At 42.8% G+C, this 22,883-nt stretch overlaps 1 protein-coding gene across 6 annotated transcripts in view; it reads right to left on the bottom strand.

Moving 5' to 3' along the window:
- HERC2 (HECT and RLD domain containing E3 ubiquitin protein ligase 2) overlaps positions 1-22,883 on the bottom strand; it is a 101,081-nt gene that overhangs the window by 14,610 nt on the left and 63,588 nt on the right. For 5 of the 6 annotated variants that reach the window (XM_082219998.1, XM_082220000.1, XM_082220002.1 and 2 more), the window contains exons 60-83: positions 21,859-21,949; positions 21,536-21,713; positions 20,644-20,725; positions 20,393-20,564; positions 20,098-20,242; positions 18,125-18,350; positions 17,023-17,194; positions 15,268-15,451; positions 14,282-14,422; positions 13,126-13,317; positions 11,843-11,996; positions 11,100-11,207; positions 9,405-9,536; positions 8,994-9,152; positions 8,782-8,900; positions 8,096-8,221; positions 7,712-7,867; positions 6,921-7,036; positions 6,569-6,767; positions 5,140-5,354; positions 4,614-4,791; positions 2,478-2,639; positions 1,090-1,181; positions 552-691 (exon numbers count right to left, since the gene is read on the bottom strand). In XM_082219998.1, coding sequence (XP_082076124.1) covers positions 552-691; positions 1,090-1,181; positions 2,478-2,639; positions 4,614-4,791; positions 5,140-5,354; positions 6,569-6,767; positions 6,921-7,036; positions 7,712-7,867; positions 8,096-8,221; positions 8,782-8,900; positions 8,994-9,152; positions 9,405-9,536; positions 11,100-11,207; positions 11,843-11,996; positions 13,126-13,317; positions 14,282-14,422; positions 15,268-15,451; positions 17,023-17,194; positions 18,125-18,350; positions 20,098-20,242; positions 20,393-20,564; positions 20,644-20,725; positions 21,536-21,713; positions 21,859-21,949 — 3,639 coding nt within the window. The remainder of the gene's footprint in view (positions 1-551; positions 692-1,089; positions 1,182-2,477; positions 2,640-4,613; positions 4,792-5,139; positions 5,355-6,568; positions 6,768-6,920; positions 7,037-7,711; positions 7,868-8,095; positions 8,222-8,781; positions 8,901-8,993; positions 9,153-9,404; positions 9,537-11,099; positions 11,208-11,842; positions 11,997-13,125; positions 13,318-14,281; positions 14,423-15,267; positions 15,452-17,022; positions 17,195-18,124; positions 18,351-20,097; positions 20,243-20,392; positions 20,565-20,643; positions 20,726-21,535; positions 21,714-21,858; positions 21,950-22,883) is intronic. The other variant, XM_082219997.1, reaches the window with a different exon arrangement.

The following is a 22,883-nucleotide window of genomic DNA, read 5'->3' as shown; positions in this document are numbered from 1 at the left end:
GCATGCAAAAGGTCCTAGACTCAATCCCTGGCATCTCCAGGTAAATTTGGGAGGGATTCCTGCACAAAGCCATGGACAGGTCCTGCCAGTTCGTGTGGGCAATACTGAGCTACATGGACAGTTGGTCTGGATCAGTATAAAACAGCATCCAATGTACGCTTGTTAAAGAGCTGTCCTCCTCTTTCCTGTCATAGCCTAATGCTGCTTTTAATTTAAAAAGCCAACCCCAACCCATTAAGATGTACATACAAAACTTGCCATGTAATGTCTGCTTTGGTCCCCCTTGAGAGCTTAGGGAACCTACTGGATCAGAGCAAGGAATATCTCAGTTGAATCTGGCATGCTGCTGGGAAGCCAACAAAGCAAGACTTGAAGGCTTCCTTCCTTCCTCAACACTGCTATCTTATATCACAATTATATATTTGCAACAATAATGCTTCATTATTCGTAATTGGAACATATTTCCCTTTCTCCCTTCCACGTTCAAAATAAAAGCAGTCATGGGGGGACCGGGACAGAAGAGGGTGGGGTTTGTTTGTTTTTTTACATACCATCTTCAGTGCAACAGACACAGTGTAAAGAGCCAGTTGCAATAGCAATGACTTTCTTTCCTTGCAAGCCCTGGACCTGTCGAGGTCTCCGGACGTGATCATCTGATCCATGCCCTAATCGATGGTAATCTCCTTTGCCCCTGTAATCGCAACACAGGTTTCAATCAGTGCAATTTTTTTTCTCTTCAATCAATTGGCAATTCTTAGACTAGCCTGACTTGGGTGAATTAGGGCACTCGGATCTTAAAGTTTCCTCTCCTAGAATTAACCAGCAAAATGCTAGATAGGTTGTTCACAAAACCCTCTTAGTTTTCGTATTAAATAAATGTGGCTTTGCAATGCAGTATCTGTTGGGAACAAATTTAAGATAAAGTACCACATGTTGTTTTTTTCCAAAATAACATTTTTAAAATTAAAGTTAAGTGAAATCAAAACCAGTATAACCTGATGGTGCTTTTGCAGAAAGAAAACCAAGAACCACAAAGAACTATTTTTACATTTCTCATATGAATTCATCTGCAATCACTGGCTCACTTACCAGGTATAGACTGCTCCAGACTTAGTAAGGGCTACAGAAAACTGTGAGCCACATTCTACTTTGACTACTCCAACTCCTGTGAGAGAATCGATCTAGGGAAGAAAAGTTTGAACGTAACTCAAAGGATAGGACAACTTCATAGCCCACAGCATATAGAAACAGCTTAAAAATAAACTGGCATTCTTAGTCAGATAATGATTTTAATGTTGACTAAAATAAGTTTTTATTACAGTAACTTGAGAGAAATAATTTTAAATGATCTGATTCTCACCACTCTAACTATTTTCTCCCGAGGGCTTGCTTTAAAGAGGTACTATTCAATCACCCACAGAAACAATAAACTAAGGAAATGAAATCAACATCTGGAGACAACTGCCAATGTTGTTCTCCCAAAGTGATCTCCAAGCAGGTTGGCAATAGCATATGGTAAAATCTCACAAAGAAACTTGACAAGAAGTGCATTAGAGATTTAGAAAAAGAAGGATACGCTTGACTTTACTGAAGTAGTGGGAATATAACAAGCAAAATATACCAAAAACAAGGAAAATTTTCTGACTACTTTAACTAGACACTATGGTGGATTTTGAAATTTTGATTTAAACTTTTTGGAGAGGGATGAACAGGCCCAAAGGGACAAAATATTTTAATAACAAAAAAGGAGGATGAAACCCTCAAGAGACTTCTGCATGCTCTTATACATCACATTTTGAGAATCAATCTGTCAAAGTCTTAGAATTTGCTGAAATGGTAACAGATTGGTGTACAGATGTTTTTTGTGATGGAAATGACATTGCGCCTCTCTTAAGACTTCCTCTTATGTGCACTGTTTAAGAAATGGAAGGAAATATCTTGGTAACTATGCTGGTGGAACAATAAATCCCCACTGGATGTCAGTATGTCAAAATTCATGCTGTTAAGACACTTGCCTAACTTTTGATTTGTAACAGCTAATGGATCATTCTAACCTAAAAAGTAATATATAACAGAGTGATTCTTAACCATGGTGCAAAAGTTATGGTCCCTTTTATCAAGGGCATGGCAATTTCATACTCAAACACTAATAGGAAATTTTGAAATGTCAGCAAAGCATCTCAAAAAAATGAAAATATTTTCATGGAATACTTTTAACTCAACAGCACATATAATAGTCATTGTTGTTGTTTAGTCGTTTAGTCGTGTCCGACTCTTTGTGACCCCATGGACCAGAGCACACCAGGCACTTCTGTCTTCCACTGCCTCCTGCAGTTTGGTCAAAATAATAATAGTCATAGCATTCACTACAATTCCCTAACTCAGCTAGCTTATGCTAAACGCAAAATAAAATCTGTTCTATTTACAGGTTGTCAAATTCTGTCTCTCTTATTTCAGAAGTTTGAAACTCAAAATACCTTCATCGGTACTTTGCAGCCATCACTGCCCCCTCTCCCAAGTTTCCCATAGTCTCCGTCTCCCCATGACCAAACAGTATCATCATCCGTCAAGCAGAGTGTCTGTGCATCTCCACTGCCACAGGCTATGTCAATCACACGGTAGCCCTGGAGTGCTTCCACCTAGAAGACAGGCAAGAGGTTTTTTAGGAAAGAAATCTCAATAACCTGAGCTTTAGGCAGCAAAAAATAACACAAGATGTACACTAACTTATGTAGGTCCCCTCATCCTTATGTAGGCCAACACTGAGGGCCTTCTGGCGGTTCCCTCATTGCGAGAAGTGAGGTTACAGGGAACCAGGCAGAGGGCCTTCTCGGTAGTGGCACCCGCCCTGTGGAAGGCCCTCCCACCAGATGTCAAAGAGAAGAACAACTACCAGACTTTTAGAAGACATCTGAAGGCAGCCCTGTTTAGGGACGCTTTTAATGTTTAATAGGTTATTGTATTTTAATATTGTGTTGGAAGCCGCCCAGATGGCTGGGGTAACCCAGTTAGATGGGCGGGGTATAAATATTATTATTAATTATTATTATTATTATTATTATTATTATTATTATTATTATATCATTAGGTATTTCTTGTAAGGCAAGTTTATACTAGGAATAATGAATAATCCAGAATACTTGTATCAAGCAAACTAAATGTGTAAAGCAGGGGTCAGCAAACTTTTTCAGCAGGGGGCCAGTCCACTGTCCCTCAGACCTTGTAGGGGGCTTGAACTATATATTTTTTTTGGGGGGGGAATAAATTCCTATGCCCCACAAATAACCCAGAGATGCATTTTAAATAAAAGGGCACATTCTACTCATGTAAAAACACGCTGATTCCCTGACCGTCTGTGGGCCGGATTTAGAAGGCGTTTGTGCCGGATCCGGCCCCCGGGCCTTAGTTTGCCTACTCATGGTGTAAAGTATAGATCTTGGGGGTATGCAGCAGGTTCAGATGAATCTCAAATCCCCGAATGAAGCGGAGTGCCTTAGAGAGATTCTTTCTTTCTCTGAGACAAAGCAAGAGCTGTACAAAATGTCATGAATCAAAGTAAGGATCCCCGCCCCCCAAATATGCCTCATGCCACCTCAGGGACTTGGGCACCGAACAAACTCTGCTGTCTATGAAAAGGGAAGCTTTCCATAGACCCTACAGGAAACCTGAAAGACACAGGGGAGTTAAGTCTCATTGTCTGCAATAGGCCAGGGCTGTGGAAGCTTCACCTGCCAAGGGGTCTAAATTTGGCCTGTGAGGCCATTTCCCCACCAAACCATGCGCACCTGCCAATCAGCTGTTGTCACTTATGTCAGCTGGTGGGCGGGTGGGTGGGAGGCCAGGATTCAATTCTGCATTGGCTGCAGCTGCCTGTTCCCAGCAAGGGGCAGGTGCCTGCAGCCTAAGCAGCAGGATTTAACCCCCACTTGACAGCTATGTGCAGGAGTTAAAATCCTGCTCGACTTGGCCGTGTGTGCATATTCCCAACAGCGAAAGGTGCATGCAGCCAAAGGGAGACTAGAAGATGCATTATTCCTGAGCACAGGGCTGTGGTTCCCACACACCCAAAAGCCAGCAGGCTTTTTTGTTAAAGTAAATGGTTGTTTAAATGCCAAAGGGGCGATGGGCAGCAAAGGAGGAGAAGGAACGAAGAAAAAATAAAAGAAATGGTAATGGGACTGAAATAAGTAAGAAACGAGAGGAAATCAATGAACCCAGGACAGTGAAAGACATACAGTAGGGAGGAAAGATTTGTTGCTGTTGTTTAATTTTACCGCAGTGGTGGACAAATGTAAGGAAAGACAGAGAAGGGAACCAAAATACAGGCAAAGTAACAGAGAGATAAATAAATAAAGAGGAATATCAGAAAAGGAGAAGACTTAACTGATCAGAAAACAGTAAAACAGTGAGAGCCGGGAGTGTCAAACTGCTCCGTCCAGGCAGGAGGAAAAAACTGAGGAGAAGCAGTCTATCTCCCACAATTCTTTGCTCCTGCCTGAGTCTTGTACAAGAGGAATAGCCCAATCTGAAAACTTCATCATCCACCGTAATAAATAGGAGGCTTTTGTAACCATTTTTTAAAAAAATGACTGAAGCATATGACACCATCTCACCAATTTTGGTTTCAGCTGATCCTCGCTATCCCCATGGCCAAGTCGTCCGTATCTTCCTTTGCCCCACGTGTAAAGATCCCCTGCGGCAGTAATGCATGCACTGTGCGCTCCGCCCGCTGCAATGTCAACAACTTCTATGCCCCGCAGGGATTCAATGACTCGAGGACGATCGCAAGGACTAAAAAAGAAAACAAAATGAAAATGAGTACACAGCTTATTTATATAGTGTAAATATAGCAAAGTAACTGACGGCGATAGGTATCATTAAATCATAGCTTGAAAAAATCTCACAGCATAAACCACCCCTCTAAACAAGCGTTTTGTCTGCATATAGAGGATCGTAACACAGAGGTCAAATGTTTCATTCCATTCCCATCCTGTGAAATGGCATGAGAGACTGCGTGGAGCAGGAGTCCATTCAGCCAAAGTTCCACACAGACACACACGTTACCCTCTGTTTTAAGATTCTGCAATGCCTCCCATGTGCTTATAATATATTCTCCGGTTAAAAATTTACTGTGTTTACCTTCGGTTGCCATGACCCAGCTTGCCATCCTCTGCCTCTCCCCAGGAATAGACTTCTCCTTCAGAAGACAGCGCCAGACAGTGCTTTCCTCCAGAATTCACAGCAACTTTCTTTATAAACACGTGCTGAATGGACTCTAGTAACGTTGGAGTAGAAACAGACTCTGTCCCCCCAATTCCAAGCCTTCCACCTGCCCCGTATCCTGTGGCATATAACTAAAAAAAAGAAAGGATCTGTCAATCATATGAGTTTGTTGTATCATTCATTCTGTTTCTGCTATTCATGCTTTGAGTGCCGTTGTTTATGCAGCAAAATCAGCACAACCTATGCACAAGAAGAGAGGATCAAGAGGCTTAAGGTGGGGTTGAGGAAACTCTACTTGCATGAATACAGTTCTATGGAGACCTGCATTGTTAGTCACATGGAAAGGATGAGCTTTGTAGCTATTTGTTTGCAAAATTATCTGTGTTGTGCAGACGCTCTCAGCCTTCTTACGCTACATATTTTGGGCTGATTCTCTGTGGAGCACACTCAACTCTTCTGCATGGTCAAGTTTCAGACAGAAACCGTAAGGAATAGATGGAGTATTTCGTTCTTCCCCACAACACTGCTACAGGGGGGATTTCAAGAAAATAACTTTGCCATTCAGCTGATTCCTTTTTTTAAAATATGAATTGATACAGCAAGGGAATTAAATCACACAGAATGTGCAATCGCACCGCACAGGCAACAATAAGAATTTGTTCTTATGTTCTATGAACCAGCTTTCCTCTTTTTGTAGTTCTCATGAAACCGCTTTTATAGTGCATTTGTTTATTTATATCCCACCTTTCTCCCAGCACAGAACTCAAGGCAGCTCACTTGAATTAAAGCACATACAACTAAAAACACACTAATCAATATAAATATTTTTAAACCAATAAGTAAGTTACCCTGTTAAAACAGCACTGAATTTGAACACTTAAAACCATTTTAAAAACATAAAAAGAAGATAAAATGCATTACATCCACCCTCATAAGACCCTGCCACAACAACCAGTTAGTGGCTTGTGGCTTGTCTAAACAAAACAAAACAATACAATACAATACAAAACAAAACAAAACAAACTATGACTATAGTTCTAGCAGATTGGAGTTTTCAATATACAATCTGCATATTCATGATACAACGAAAGCTCTAAACGAATTGTGCGGTGATTTGTGCATCATGCTTAGTTGCCAATATTGCTGCAGAGCTTGGAACCTAGAGGGGTTTCCTGCGATTGTCACTGGCTTTGTAGCTCTGATCTCACATAACAAATTTTGCCCAAATAAGGCAACATCTTTCTTTACAAGTTTGCAAATCTTTTTTTTTCATTCACTGAGCATGTTCCCTCTTCACAGAAAATTTCAATGTCAACGGCTCAGCTTGACATTAACATCATCTTACCTTCCCATCAGCAGTCACTGCAAAAAGTGTCTGCTCTCCGCCAATCAACTGCACTGGCCGAAGCGTGGCAAGGGCTTCACAGGGAGTAGGAACTTTGACCTTAGCACCTTCTATGCCTCCAAGTTGTCCTCTGTGATTATGGCCCCAGCCATAAATAGTCCCGCTGCCTCCAGCAGAAAGTGTCCAATCATCCGGTCGCCTGTTGAAAAGAGAAGTCCTGTGAATGGCCTGAAACTCCATGATCCCTCAAACTTTTCATATATTCCAAAGAAGAAATGCAGTACAAACACTTTAACACCCTACCCCACCTTAACCCCCCTCCCCCCAAAAAACTATAACGTTTTCAGCTTACCTGTTCATCCACTGTACAAGCTGTTCATCTTGCTCTCGCTTAAAAACATCATGGCTCTCGTGCAGAACATCCATATTTTCATTATCTGCCATTAGTTCTCGGATTTTCTTGGCCACCTGCAATATAAACCGCACAATTTAGCGACTGGTTAAAGAAAGTGCAATTTTCTTCATGGTTTGAATTTTCCTTGACGGTAACAGCAGCCAATCAGGCACTGGAATCACCACTGAAAGAGTGAAGGAGCTGTTAACTAGGCCAAATATTGGAAGTTCTCAAACTATATATCCTGGTGGTCTTATTTGGCATATGTACTTAAATGTCTGCATGCTTGCACCATTGTCCATGATAATACATTTTTTTTATGTGTGTATACACACACACTCTTAGGGACACGGGTGGCGCTGTGGGTTAAACCACAGAGCCTAGGACTTGCCGATCAGAAGGTCAGCGGTTTGAATCCCCGCAATGGGGTGAGCTCCCGTTGCTCGGTCCCTGCTCCTGCCAACCTAGCAGTTCGAAAGCATGTCAAAGTGCAAGTAGATAAATAGGTACTGCTCCAGCGGGAAGGTAAACGGTGTTTCCATGCGATGCTCTGGTTCGCCAGAAGCGGCTTAGTCCTGCTGGCCACATGACCCGGAAGCTGTCTGCGGACAAACACTGGCTCCCTCGGCCTATAGAGCGAGATGAGAGCGCAACCCCAGAGTTGGTCACGAGTGGACCTAATGGTCAGGGGTCCCTTTACCTTTACACACACACTCTTAAGCATGAAGTTGAACCAGTTCTCCATGTACCTCATCAAGGAAGAGGCGAGGCAATGGTGTCCTCTTATCAAGGGCTACAGCAACTCTTGAAGCCATGCAGTATCTCCTAAACCAAGCCCATTTGTGTGTCTCTGCACAGCAGGGAAGGGTATCCAGTTCCAGATCACAAGCAAGAGCTACAAGCACCTACAGATAAAAACAACATAGTTCGAAAGCACAAGGCTTCAGCAAGACCAGGCAGTAATATGCTGGCTGTTCTTCAAGTTAAAACATTTTAAAAGTTCTCTTTAAAAGATATGGCTTTCTTCTTTTCTTGTAGGAACACCTCCCCCCGCCCTCTCCCTTTATCCACATAGCATAGTTAGGATTGTAATAACAAATTTCCCCTACAGTTTGTACCCCATGCTATCCTACCTTAAAGAAAGGACTGTGGAGAAGTTGTTTGCCACCTCTGACAATGGGGTCTTCGTAATCAAACTGCCGCTGCAATGCTTCAGGAAGGCCTTTAACAAGAGCAGCTAAGGCACTGCCTGTGAAACTCTAGGGTGGGGGGAGAAGCAGAATAAAGTAGTATTAGTTTCTAAGCGGCACTTGACAATGGTTGCACTTTTGTAATGAAGAAGTTGTAAACCTATACTGCCAAACATCACTAGATTGGGGGTGGGGAATGAACTCATGTGCGTAACGATAAAAGATTTGCTGGTACTGCCTAATCAACTCTAATGCAGTTTTGTTTCCTGTTTAAAGTGTTTTTACGCCCTCTAGAAAAGAAGGCTCCCAGAGCAGCTTATAAATATCAGTAGTATAATAAAACATCAATAATAGTATCCCCTCCCCCCAGTTATGTGGCTGCTATCACAGAATTCATCATGATTTGTACAAGAGGAAGGAAATTCTCCTGACTGCTACTTGTTAAATGGTGTGAAAACCATCTGTCAAGTATCCAAAAGACAAGCGAAACGTTACTCCCAGGTGGTGTGGTATTACATGTCTGATTAATGACAGGAAGGTTGATGTGATCTATTCGTGTCTTACAATTTATGCCAGCATTACAGCAATCTCAAGAACTCACGTTGCCACTGGAAATCTGAGCTTCTTACCATAGCTCGTGCTTCGCCATCGTTGTCTCCCAGTATTCGGTTGATGTTAATTGATTGGCCAAATTCAGTAGTTAGCAACTTCCGCAGTCTCTGTAAGGCCCACATTCTGTGACCAGCAGCTAAAAATGGGTAAGATACATATATATATAAGCAGATCGGCTTAGCAATCCATTAAACATACAGATCAGAAACTTTTCCAAAACTGCACCTACCCAGAGCACTCAGCTGAGCACATGCTGCCAGCGAGGCTGCCAAGCGAGGAACTATGCTCCTGTTGGAAGCAAAATTCAAACGGAAATCCAGCAAACATGTTACCAAATCCATTGATGGGCAAGAAAGAATGCAGCGATCTGAAAGAAGGTCTTTGGGACCTACGGGCAGAAACAGGATTAATATTAGCCATTCCTCTGTCTAACACTTGGGCTTGTACTATTTATTTGAGACCTGGCCTTCTGATGTAAATAAATCTCCCTCAGGCACCTTACAACTTAAAAAATAGACAATTATCAGCTCAACCTGGAGTCCAGGCTTTCTTTCTTAGCTTGCTAGCACAACTATCCCTAATCCCTGTGAAAAACAAAGGAACAAATATACTAGTGCAATTAAGCAATTAAAACATTCACCGGCCGCCGGCATGATGGGATAAACTGTGAAGCGCCAGCCCCATCCATTCACAGAACCATCGCTGATGAATTTCCATTTTAATTCATCGCCTGGAATGCGCAGTTCACTAGACCAGTCAGACCATTCGCGACCTACAAGTTTGGATGAGACAAAGAGTTAACAAACGGCTGCAGAGTTTGCTATATGTCACTCACTAAAGCGCCACACACAATGATGGTACCTGCTGCCAATAAAATTCAATTTCACTGGGGACTACTAATAACTACTACTATCTACTACTACTAAAACATAATGCGGCTGTTGAACAAAGTGCCACTGTGGCTCTATCAGTAAGAATTAATATTAACCCAGAATCTGTTATTACTGGTTCTGTCACCAGAGATGCAAAGGAAACAGCCTTACAAAGCCTGAAAGAGCATAAAGAATGAAACTAGAAACTAAAAGCTAATACGAATTGCCCAAAAATATTAATAAAAATATAGTAAGGTAAAAGGTAAAATACCCCTGGAAGGTTAAATCCAGTCAAAGGTGATTATGGGGTGTGGCGCTCATAAGGGTTTCAGGCTGAGGGAGACGGCATTTGTCCACAGACAGCTTTCTGGGTCATGTGGCCAGCATGACTAAACTGCTTCTGGCGCAAAAGAACACCATGACGGAAGCCAGAGCACACGGAAATGCTATTTACCTTCCCGCCGCAGTGGTCTATTTATCTACTTGCACCGACATGTTTTTGAACTGCTAGGTCGGCAGAAGCTGGGACAGAGCGACGGAAGCTCACCACCGCCACGTGGATTCGAATCGCCAACCTTATGATCGACAAGCCCAAGAGGCTCAGTGATTTAGACCACAGCGCCACCCGCACACGGCAGAAGGATTGGGTGGAAATATTCAACTCCAGTGCTCACAATCTATCAAATGGGTTTGTGGATTAATGATCATTATCATGCTTCTGTAACACCATTTATGTTGTTAGTTTCCCAGGCTATTGTTCCCAAAAATCAACCTATCATCTAGTAGTGAGGAATGTGAGGCTCAAGTGATGAATGTGGCCAACAGCCAAATCCTATGGGATCTGCTGCATCCAGTCCACATAGCCACCCTATTCAATGGAACACATGAGTGAGGTCAGCAAAGGCTGAAAGCCCAAATGCACTCTGTGCAGCTTTGGGATCTAGGACTAACAAAGACGTGCTTCCTACACCCAGGCTTTCCCTCTGGGTGCAGTGTTGTTGCCTAAAGGCACTCTCCCAGCTCCTTGGGAAACAGCGGCCAACAATGTGTGCTTCCAGTCACCCAACTTTTCCCCTGGGAGCTGCAAACTATGCAGCAGGCACAAAGACAAGCTCTCATGCCTTCCTATCTGCAGAGGAAGGATAGAGGTGTATCCCTGTTGGGTAGCTGGAGCACTAACTGCCTGGAAGTCGGAAAAACAGCAACGAAGAAAGAGAAAGGGGTGTCAGAAAGAACAGAATGGGGGGGAGAAGAGGTACGTCTGCTCATTTTTGGTTCTTGGCTTTGCCTACCATTAGCTGTAGTCTCCAATTTAGCTTTCCCATAGACCTACCACCCTCCTTATATAAAGGTTTCTCACCCCCGTTAAGAGACCAATCTGTAATACATTTTTTTTGCTGATAAAACACAAAGAACAATAAAGTGTTTGGCACAACGCTAAATCTGATATATTGTCTCATTACCTGATCGGACAGAAACTATCCGGTTGACTCCATCCATGACAGTGAGTGGGTCATGGCGTCGTTCTGTGGAACACTGACGGTCAAATTCTACTCGAAGCCCTTCAGCACCTAAAGGGTGAAAGCCACAGAAGTAAAGCCCCTTCTTTTCTTTTCTTTCTTAAAAAAGAGAATCATCTTTCTGACAGGTTAATTTAAAACCCCGCAGGAGAAGCATCTGAAGTACAAAGCATTCATAGGCTTGTGTGTACCTTTTACAACACCAAACCTGAACTTCAGCTGCTTAGCTGAGCATACTAGCACTTGCAACAAAAATTATTATTTTACTGAAGAAATATGCTATGATTTCAATGGAAAATATGGACACAGCTACTTCTGAATGAATCTAAAATATCCACCAAACAGTTATGTCCTAATAGATATAAAAGCCATTGTGTTGCAAAAAACATTAGTGAAACGATGACGGAAGTATTGCCCTCTATCATTACATCTGTGTGCCCAGGGATAATCAAGCAATCTTTGCACAATCTTAAGGACAAACTGCACTGCTTTTTTTGTTGCTGTTTATATACATTAGAGAAAGTTAAGCCCCGTCAGCAGCTACAAACATGCATGATTTACTACCTTAACAAAACTTGATGAAACCACACACTTTCAGTAGCCCCTATTCATTTGGTGTATAAATTTTAGTGAAGGTGTAGTATCCATTTCCACCTTTGAGTGTACACCTTATGAGAATTTAGTACCTGGTATTTTAACAGTGCCACTGGTAGAAGTATCGTCTGTATACGGATGACTACTTTCCACCACCACCGGTTGCGAAGACAGGCGACCGCTTTGCGAATCCGTTGCCACATCTTCCAGCTCCGTAACGCACAGCTCCAGCAGCATATCAGCAACCTGAAAATACAAATCTCGCGAGATTTATTTTTTGCATACATAGATGCTCCTCATTCTTTTTGCAGGTCAATCGATGTTCCAACAATAGCATGCTAACATTCCAAACATTAAGGTTGTTATCAGAAGTGGCATGTAAATTTTAAAAATTTGCAATAGTTGTTTCAAGCAAGATCTATAGTAGAAAAGAAGGTGAAACAGTCCCTAGATGCAGGGAGATAGCACTGTCTGCCAGCGCCAGGGGCAGGAGCGCACTTACCCAACCCTTGCTGCTGATGGCTAGGTGCTAGCCAGCCCCCCAAGCTTCTGGGTTCTGGGTCCAGGGCCACAGTCGCCCTGCCCCCCCCCCCGCGCTACGCCAGTGCCTAAATGTCAAGGAGGCATTGGGTGGGAAGCTAGCTGATCCTTCAGTCCAGGAGTGAAGCTGCCTCTGAGAGGTAATTTGCTGGCAACAAGAAAAGGTGCAGAATAAAGGAAACGCTAAATAAATAAATCACATTGAAGAGAGATGGAGGTGGCCAGCAAATCCACCTGGACATCATTACCCAGCAGCCCTTACTGACTTTCAGGCCTTTATTTTGTTAAATCGGAAATACTAATTTATGCTGTTGCAATTTTGCTCGTTTACCTTATGGCAGAACTGCTTCATTGTTTATTGGCCCTGTTTATGGAATTTTGTATATTCTTTTTCAGTTTATTTGTATTACTGTGTTCCCTTGCTCTGGGACTGAAAACGTTCAGTGAAGAGTGGGCTACAAATACTGTAAACAAATAAATTTTAAATAAAACAGAGGAGACAAGGACCAGGTTTCCCCACCGACTTGCTATGCATGTATGCACTTGCCCTACAAAATTTCAACCTTGCCAGCTCATTCAATAAATTAACTTCTTTCCAGTTCTGAAGTTTCATCTCAATTCAGTTACAGATTGCAAGGGCTGCTGAAGAATACTCTGTAAACATTTTTAGCCATCTCAGGTGTGTGCATGTGTGTACACAAATGTTCACTCATATTCCTAGATATCTGCAGCAGTCTTTGGCTTCTCAGCTGTGTATTAACCACATTAAGAATGTCAGTATACTTAAGAAGCATTACAAGTACAGAGCAACTGATGAAGCAAAACCCAAGGTCACCTGAGGGTAAGCAGTGCCCATGCCAGACAGCACAGCTGAAAGGACATCCTTGCCCTTCTCTCCAGCGCGGCTGGACACGGCCAGCTTCAAGAGGTCCACCATGACTCGGGTGTCATCTGGCACCAGAAGACCAGTGAACTCATCCAAGTACTGGGGCTCCGGACCAGAGACTTTGCTTTGGCTTTCTGCATCCTTCAAAACAGAATAGAAGAAAAGGCAGATGAAGAGAATACACAGAAGCCTAAAGCAGGTGCCCGAAGACAGAAGCACACACTGGACAAGCCCATCAAGAAAGCAAATCTCTGGGCCTGGATTCTGTGGTCTCACAGGCTTATTTTCAGCCTACCTGCTAAATCCGTATTTTTAGCACTTCAAAAATGACAGACGTGGCAAAGGTTTCAGAGGGGACAAGTTCAGAGATCCAAAACAGATAATACTGTTAGATTGTGGTGTATTGCATTACTGTCCCAACAATTCTAAGTTGCATTTACCTCCAGGGAAGGCATAGGCAAACTTGGCCCTCCAGATGTTCTGGGACTACAAATGTAAGGAGGCTGAGGGGACATTCTTTCACCTTTGGTGGACTTGTCCAAGAGTGAAGGCCTTCTGGGAAATGATTTATAACGAGTTAAAAAAGGTGTTTAAGTACACCTTCCCTAAGAAACCGGAGGCCTTCCTTCTGGGCATTGTCGGCCAGAAGGTGTTAAAGAAGGATAGAACTTTCTTCATGTATGCTACCACAGCAGCAAGAATCCTTATCGCTAAGCATTGGAAGACTCAAGATTTGCCCACACTGGAGGACTGGCAGGCGCAATTGATGAACTACATGGAACTAGCCGAGATGACTGCCAGGATCCGAGATATGGGAGAAGAAGCAATGGAGGAGGACTGGAAAAAATTCAAGGACTATTTGCAAAAGTATTATAAGTTATATGAACTTTAAGACGCCGCATGACTTGGAAGGTTAGCCCCAGCAATGAGAGTGGATTACATATGACGTAGATTAATGTGATGATCATAGGAGCATCTACCCAACAACCCAGCCTACACATGGTGCATCCTACGGCACATTCTGCATAAACTCTCTCAAGCACCACCCACGTTCAGTTACTTTCAGGGAAATGCAATATATCAGTGGGGAAAACAGAAACGGTACCTCTTTGGTTTTGGTCATGGTCTCTGCTATGATACTGGCTGCTCCGGGGTCATCGGTAACAGGAATAAAAGGACGAGATGAGGCTGCAGAAGCCGAAGGAGTTACAGCGGAAGGCGTCACAGCATCGTCTGTAGAAGCCACCTAACCAAGCAGAGTTGCATGACAGTAAGAAAGCTTGTTGAATCAGATACAGCAGGACTTTGCAAAGCATTTGCATCCTGTTTAAGCAGTATAAAAAACAAGTCAATAACCACAACAGTACCGTACACGACTACCCTAAATTCACGTTTTTCAGAAGTTCACCTTTGCCCAATTGTTTTCATTGCTCCCAAAGGAGCGTTGCCATGGCAAGAGCTTACCAAGTAAAATGCAAGCCGAACATGCACAGCTGGGCTTGCTAGCTTCTGCGGTGGCCTTTCTTCCACTAAAAAATCTCTTCTAGAGTCCTTCCGTAAGATAAATGCTCAAGATGGCCATTTTCAAACAATTATGTAAGATGTGGAAATTTAAATTTGTATCCTTAGTATCTACTATGTGAGCTAACTCTTGGTGTCTTAAAAATCTTGCTAATTTACTTTTCCGGGTGTAGTGCGATTCAGCCCACAAGTGACTACAGTGGTACCTTGGTTGTCGAACGGCTTGGCTCCCGAACACGGCAAACCCGGAAGTGTTCCTGTTTGTGAATGTTTTTTGGAAGCTGAACATCCGACGCGGCTTCCGCTGGAATGCAGGAAGCTCCTGCAGCCGCGCCTTGGTTTTCAAATGGTTTCAGGAGTCCAACAGACTCCCGGAACGGATTAATTTCAAAAACCAAGGTACCACTGTATTTTTAAATCTTGCAAGCTGGATTGCAAACAATACAAACCTTCTATGCTGAAATGTATAAATGCAAGCAAACAGATCTAGACAATCAATTGAAAGTTTTCTACTACCTATCTTTCTAATAATTCAGTCGAGGGTGTGGGGAGTTCGGGGGGGGGGATTACCTCCACTCTCCTATCTTGCCATGGGGTTGGGCTCAGTCTCTCTTCTACATCTACCACTAGCATACTATCTTCCCCATTGGGTGCATTGCCCGTAGAAGAAAGGTCTGGAGGAGCAGGCGAGGAAGACAAACACTCCACTGGCGCAATCATACTTGCAGGCATTAGTGCTCCAACCACAGCATCCCTAAAATCAAAAGGAAAGCATTCAGAATAGTATTTTGTCACATTACACTTGCCTCACTGGGCAAAACCGACATCAGATTCATTATTAGCCTTTTTTAAAATTACAATGTGATAAAGTCGCACAGAATCATGGCAGCTGATCCAGCAGTAGCGCAAATAAAGAACCCTCTTAGTTCAAGCATCCCTAACAGGAGAGGCCACGAAACAGAATATAGCCTACCATTATTTTTAAAAATAAAAAATAAAATACATGATAAGCAGGAAAGACGAAGTCAAAAGAGACTGAGGACAAGTAAAACATTTCATAACTTGTAACAAAGATACCCTAAGTAAGTTAGCAATATCTTCGCTAGGTCTGCTTTGGCTATGAAAAATTACACATACATAGAATCATAGAATCATAGAATCATAGAATCATAGAGTTGGAAGAGACCACAAGGGCCATCGAGTCCAACCCCCTGCCAAGCAGGAAACACCATCAGAGCACTCCTGACATATGGTTGTCAAGCCTCTGCTTAAAGACCTCCAAAGTAGGAGACGCCACCACACTCCTTGGCAGCAAATTCCACTGTCGAACAGCTCTTACTGTCAGGAAGTTCTTCCTAATGTTTAGGTGGAATCTTCTTTCTTGTAGTTTGGATCCATTGCTCCGTGTCCGCTTCTCCGGAGCAGCAGAAAACAACCTTTCTCCCTCCTCTATGTGACATCCTTTTATATATTTGAACATGGCTATCATATCACCTCTTAACCTCCTCTTCTCCAGGCTAAACATGCCCAGCTCCCTTAGCCGTTCCTCATAAGGCATCGTTTCCAGGCCTTTGACCATTTTGGTTGCCCTCCTCTGGACACGTTCCAGTTTGTCAGTGTCCTTCTTGAACTGTGGTGCCCAGAACTGGACACAGTACTCCAGGTGTGGTCTGACCAGAGCAGAATACAGTGGCACTATTACTTCCCTTGATCTAGATGCTATACTCCTATTGATGCAGCCCAGAATTGCATTGGCTTTTTTAGCTGCCGCGTCACACTGTTGGCTCATGTCAAGTTTGTGGTCAACCAAGACTCCTAGATCCTTTTCACATGTACTGCTCTCAAGCCAGGTGTCACCCATCTTGTATTTGTGCCTCTCATTTTTTTTGCCCAAGTGCAATACTTTACATTTCTCCCTGTTAAAATTCATCTTGTTTATTTTTGCCCAGTTCTCTAATCTGTCAAGGTCGTTTTGAAGTGTGATCCTGTCCTCTGGGGTGTTAGCTTCCCCCCCCCCAACCCACGAAAAACTGACCTGTTAACAAGTTTATTTAACACCCAACAGAAAACTCATATTATATGAACTGTCCAATCTGCATGGACATCTGCGTGACACACACACACCCAAAAAAAACCCAACTATACTCTAGATGAAAAGTGACCAACAAACTTCTGAACCAAATGGTGTACTTATACGATTTGTGAAATGAGCAATTTCCTTTCGCAGCATCCAACAGGCATCAGAACACCTGAGTGTAAGAGCCAAGCCCAATTAGATACTAAAAGAAAATGTACTTAGCCATGTATCCTTATGCCCAAGCTTACCTGGCATACATGATCTGTAATGCTGTCAGTATATGAGACAATGCCTGCTGTTTGGCAAGGTTGCCATCTAGTGACAAAAGGATCTTGGCAAGTGAAGGCCGGTTAGGTTTGGAGCTGTTTGCACCACTGATTTTGTTACTAGCAGCAGAAGAATCGGCATCTGATGGGACACCTACAGGAAATAAAAAGATTTCCAGGTTTCCCATTAGGACAAATTTACACACAGACTTCTCAGCCACAGAAGAACAAGCAGGGAAGCCCAAAGCTAGTTTGGGACCAAATATAAACTAGGAAAGATATTTGGCTCCTTCCTTCATTATTTATAGATTTCCATTCCCTGTCTCCCTGTCCCCTCATACACATACAATCTCCTTCTCCCTTCCTTTCTCACACACATACCTTTGTGTTTTGCTACGTTCAGTATTTTTAAGATGACACTGTGGAGAAAACTTATATTTTACCATTAAGAATGACTCTTCAATTAATTCAGTCCTGTTTTGCATGTCAAATTTCAGTTCAACTAGTACCAGAAGGCCTGGGGGGGGGGGGAGAGACTACACAAAAATATTTACATCAAATGCATCCTTAAGTGTGTGTGTGCGCATGCGCGACCCACACCTACACACCCACCCACACTATGCTGGCACTGGCACTCCTTTCTTTCTCTATGGCCCTGGTTAGCAACCCTCTTATAGCAGAGGCCTTATTTGAAACTGAACAAGAACTTGAGAGTCAGAAACCTTGCAGACACCCCCCTTCCTCCCCCCCAAATAATTATATGGTTTAAATGAAGAAAGTAGGGAGGAATTAAAACCAGATAACTAGGAGTGGATTTTTGTGTGGAAGGCGGGTGAACACCGTTCACAGTTCGGCTCCTCAAAACTAATTCCTGGGCTCAGAATTCTTCAACCCCAAGTGTCTGTCTTTTGTTCTTGGGTCCAGTAGATCCCACAAGGCTGAGGTCTGCCCAGCTGTCTGACCACTAACTTTCTCTCTATGGCGATACTATTTTGCTAAACACACACAGCAGCAATGATGCCACCACACCGCTTTCCTCTCTTACGCATATTTGTAATTTATTTATTTATATTATTTATATTACCCAAATAGGATGCTCCTAAAGGGTCTCTAGCTGTTTGAAAGAGAACGGGTTCGTGCACAGAGGGTGTAGCTACGTCCATGGTTGTCCAAGCCACGCTATGGGAAGACCCACACGCAACACGGGTGATTTTCTGGCCTTCCAAACCTTGCACCAGAGTGGGCTTTCTGTTGACTGTAGTTGTCCCATTGCCTTGCTGTCCGTGATCATTATCTCCCCAAGCATAAACCTGCCAATAAATCAAATCATTCTGTGCATCACTCTTTTTCAGTGAAAATTTCACATACAGCACATGCAAAGTAATATAAATGATTGAGCCACGGAATATCTAACAGATGCAGAATCTTGCTCTGAACTCAGTTGTGTAGAGGCAATCCTCGTTTTTGTGTGTGGTTACATTATGGACCCCCACACACGTCAGAAGAGCAAACAAACGCCCGTTCCACCCCATTCTGTGATGTCTTTATGATATTTTGGGGCTATTTTCAGGTTCTGCACTGTGCGCACATCCGCGGTCACACGTCATTCAGACCCGCCCAAAAAAGCTGCTGCTTGTATCCATACGCCCCATTATCTTTGCTGAAATTCAACCCAATGGAGGTTAAGTTTCGGTCTCAATGGAACTGTAGCAAACTGCTTGAATAATGATTCCAGAAAGGCACAGTTCATCGCACCTGCTACTACACTAAAAAGAAATACAGTGTAGTAAAAATTTTACACAGTGGATCAAGTTATAGCATGGTTAAGAGTGAACAAGGAGTGCATTTTTGTTTCTGGAACTATTATGCTCCTCCTCCCCTCCTCCTGCTGCTGCTGCTGCCTTGCTATCAAGAGCTACATCACAGTTTGGCTTACTATTACCTCCAAACCCGGGCTACTGGGATGTCTCACTTCAAAGCAAGGTTTGGTTTTGGCTTACTGCTTGTAGCTTGTTGGGGGAGGCGTGGCCAAGTCCAGATGTAACTCTTGGCATTGCAGCAGCAGGGGAAGAGTGAAGCAGCCACAATTCTTTCCTAATGGTCAGTGCGCATGTTTAATCATTCATGCTAAGCCACAGACTAGCTTAGTGTACATGTGAACTGGACCAATGAACACTAGCCGCTATGAAGTCCCAATACAGGCCAAACAATTGTGAAAATAATTTTAGGAACAAAAAAAGCAGGTGATCCACGTTAGCATCTACCTCCCTGACTGCTTCACCAGCAATGTTGATATATTTATTCTAGTGTTTCCAAATGCAATTAAAATTCTTGGCAAAATAATGTCATAAAGTGTAGCTTCCTGGTGGCTATTTCTGAAGCAGAGTGGCAATGAGGAATAGGGACTTCACAGCACATGCCTCTGGAAAATCATTCCTATTCCTTCATTAGGCACCCTCGTTGCTGACTTTTTAAGGCACCCAAATATATTACTCTTCTAAGATGATTTGATGCTTCCTACTATATTTGGTTTCTGTTGCCAAATGTCACCTTTGTGGAAGTTTTCTGTAGTTTTGTATTTGCCGAGTGCCTCATAAATTCCACTGATTATGAGAGCGGCATAAATATTCTAAGCAAACAAAGATAATCATTTTACAATAGCCGCATTTGCTAAATGAAGACTGTAAACAAAACACACTGTTTGTTCTTTCTTACTGGCTTAAGGGAAGGGGAAGAGGAAGAGGACAAACATTATTCCATTTGCTGAGATAGAACCACTTAATATAATGGACAATGTGGCAAAAACTGTGAAATATAAATTGCACTGGAAAATATCCTACAGCACTGTTGGAAAGAGGCACAACCAAAGAAGAGCCAATAATGGCAATGGTTTTAAGTGATTCATCACACAATTCCATTGCTGCATTCTGTGCTCCAGCACTTACTTATTCATTGCCAGGAGCTCAAAATTCAGTCCAGAACAAGTTATGGCAAGTAGATCCCATGGAACTTACTGCCACGTAATGGTCTTGTGATGGATTGACAAATGGTTCTTACCTGCCCTGTGTCAGTGACTGCTAGGCAATGGAGTGCACCTACGGCCACGTGCACAATCTTCTTCGCCCTCAACCCTTCTACCACTTGGGGTTTTCGTACATGGACATCAGTTCCGTGTCCTAGTCTGAAGTAGTCGCCTTTGCCCCTGAAGACGAAACAATAATACTGTTAGGATGATTATGTGTTTCTCTGATGACTGATCAGGATGCAACCCTACGATTCCATTCTTCCTATCAGTTTGGCTGGTTTTATGACAATTGTGTGGGGGGAATGCAATTTGTTAAACGCGACATACCATGTCCAAACCACCCCGGACTTGGTTAGAGCCAAAGAGAACTGAGCTCCGCACTCTATCTGGCAGACTCCCTGGCCATTCAGCCTTTCAATGTTCTGAGGAATGTTACATCCTTCGCTTCCTCCTCGGCCGAGTTTTCCAAAGTCTCCATCTCCCCAGGAAAATACGAGCCCTAAGGAAAACAGGCTTGTGTTAATTGCTGCAACGGCCATACGGTACTAAAGCGGCCATAAGGAGGAGAGGTTTCTTACCCTCATCGGTCAAGGCCAGCGTCTGAGCATCTCTGCTCCCACAAGCAACCTGAATGACCCTATGACCAAGGAGCACTTTGACCTACAAGGCAGAAAACACAGGAGGTTCATTCGTTTTGAACTGTGTGCAATTTGCTCACAATTTAAGAGATACAGTTGATCTACGGATACCAGTTTAGGCCAGAAATTCAATTAGGCACAGTGAACTTAAGAGAAAAAAGTTGATTTAAGCCCCACCCCGCCCACACCCAAAAAGAAGGTTCGCACGCTCCCATTCCAGATCTCAAGAACGGAAGACTAAGAGAGGAAGAAGGAAGAGTGGCCGAGCGCTTTGATATCTCTGATTGCTGCTAACCAACAATAAAACAATCCAAAAACTTGGGTCTGTGTAAGCTGCAATTAATTAAAGAAAGCAACAACACTGACTGAGTCATCTCCTGATCCAATGAAGAAGAAAGAAGCTTACCATTTTATTTATTCATTATCTCAGGGTGGATTTCAAAATAACACATAGGTAAGAGATCTGAAGTTTAATAGCCAATATGATAAAAAAATCCTTACCCAATATATTCATGTAGCAGGCAATGCATCCATCAGCAGCTGTACTTGTTAAATTAACCCCCTCCCCCAAAGGGCAATGTGACAGAAAGGGAAACAGCGTTGGCACCAGCCAGATCTCAGAGGGGAGGGCATTCCATAAATGGGGGTGTACAGATAACACACCTCATTAGGTAGGCCCATTTCTGATCCAGATACCCAGAGCATTATTTTAAAATGTCACCTCTCCTATATACTAAGTGAGGGCATTTGGGCTGTTTTCCTACTTTTGCTGTATTTCAGCAAGCCTATGCGCTGAAGTGACCTAAGGTGGAAAAACATATTCTGATTTTACCATCTTTGGCTTAAGCTGCGTAGTGTTGTCTCCGTGTCCCAGACGACCATATTCCCCGAGGCCCCATGTATACAATTCACCACTGGAGGTGATGGCAGCACTGTGAGAACTTCCACAGGCAATATCTCGGATACGCTTTGTTTTCAGTGCTTCTATCAGCCTTGGTTTATCACAGTTCCTGTAAACAAAAACAAAACCCAAAATGTATTGTGTTTGTTTAGTCAGGTTATTTAATTAAACTTTAAATTAGGTATCACAAGCTAAATGAACTAAGTGTCCCATATCCAGCAAGCTCAGAGCAGCAGCAAAAATGGCATCCTTACATTCTACTGAAGTGTCCAAGTTTCCCATCATCTCCTTCGCCCCAAGAGAATACCTTCCCATCAACAGTTAAAGCCATAGCATGGCGGCCACCTGGAATGGATAAGAATATGGGAAGGTTGACAAGGTAACACACCAAGATTAGAGGGGGGGAAAGGGAGAATCAAACAGTAGAAAGAAACCTCTTCAGAAAAGTTGGTAGCAACAGTGGCTTCCCTGCACTCTCTTCCATGACAAAATGCCTTGTGTATATCTCTAATATTAAATTATCTAACCAAAACTGATTGAAACCTGCGTTGCATTTTGCTTTTACACAAAAACAGAACACACTCTCAACAGCTCATTTGAAATTCATGGTTGAACCCAAAGCAGAACAGAAAGATCATGTTCAGATCAGAGGGTTAGCTGTAAAAAAATGAAACTGGGTTTATTGATTCCAACCAGAAAACATAGTGGCTCCAATCGTGAACGGTGTTTTAAAGTATGGTTTAATGCGACTGTGGAACAGACAGACCGTATGTAGAATGTGACAGCCTCCTTTCTGTATCAGGCAAGTCTAAGGAACTAGAGACCGCTGTGTGCAGCATCTCAGTTTGCTAACAAACACCACGATGTAATTACAATACATTTAAGTATTTCCCACCCTGCTAAATGAAGAAATGGGGGAAACTCAAAACAACTCAATTAGCTTATTTTCACTCTGTACTTTCACCCCATCACATGGCTGCACACATTCAAACCCTAATCTACGTTTCACAATACTACTTACTTACTTCACCAAACTTTTATTAGGCATTACAAATATAGGCTATCATAAAACATCCGTATGTAAAATTTTAAAATATATACAAATAAAGAGCCATGTAAAAATATGCAATAACGAGGATTTTCAATGGAGTTTCCTTCCCGCTAAATAGTGCCATTGACCACTGTAAGAGATGCTATTGATAAAAACTCAGCAGTTAGTTTCGCAATATTCATCCCAGTATTAGCACAGAGAAAGTGCCCCGCTAACACAAGTTTCTAA

Source organism: Podarcis vaucheri, assembly GCF_965113315.1.
Source record: "Podarcis vaucheri genome assembly, chromosome: 4".
Classification (NCBI taxonomy): domain Eukaryota; kingdom Metazoa; phylum Chordata; class Lepidosauria; order Squamata; family Lacertidae; genus Podarcis; species Podarcis vaucheri.
This window is presented reverse-complemented; position numbering and strand designations above follow the sequence as displayed.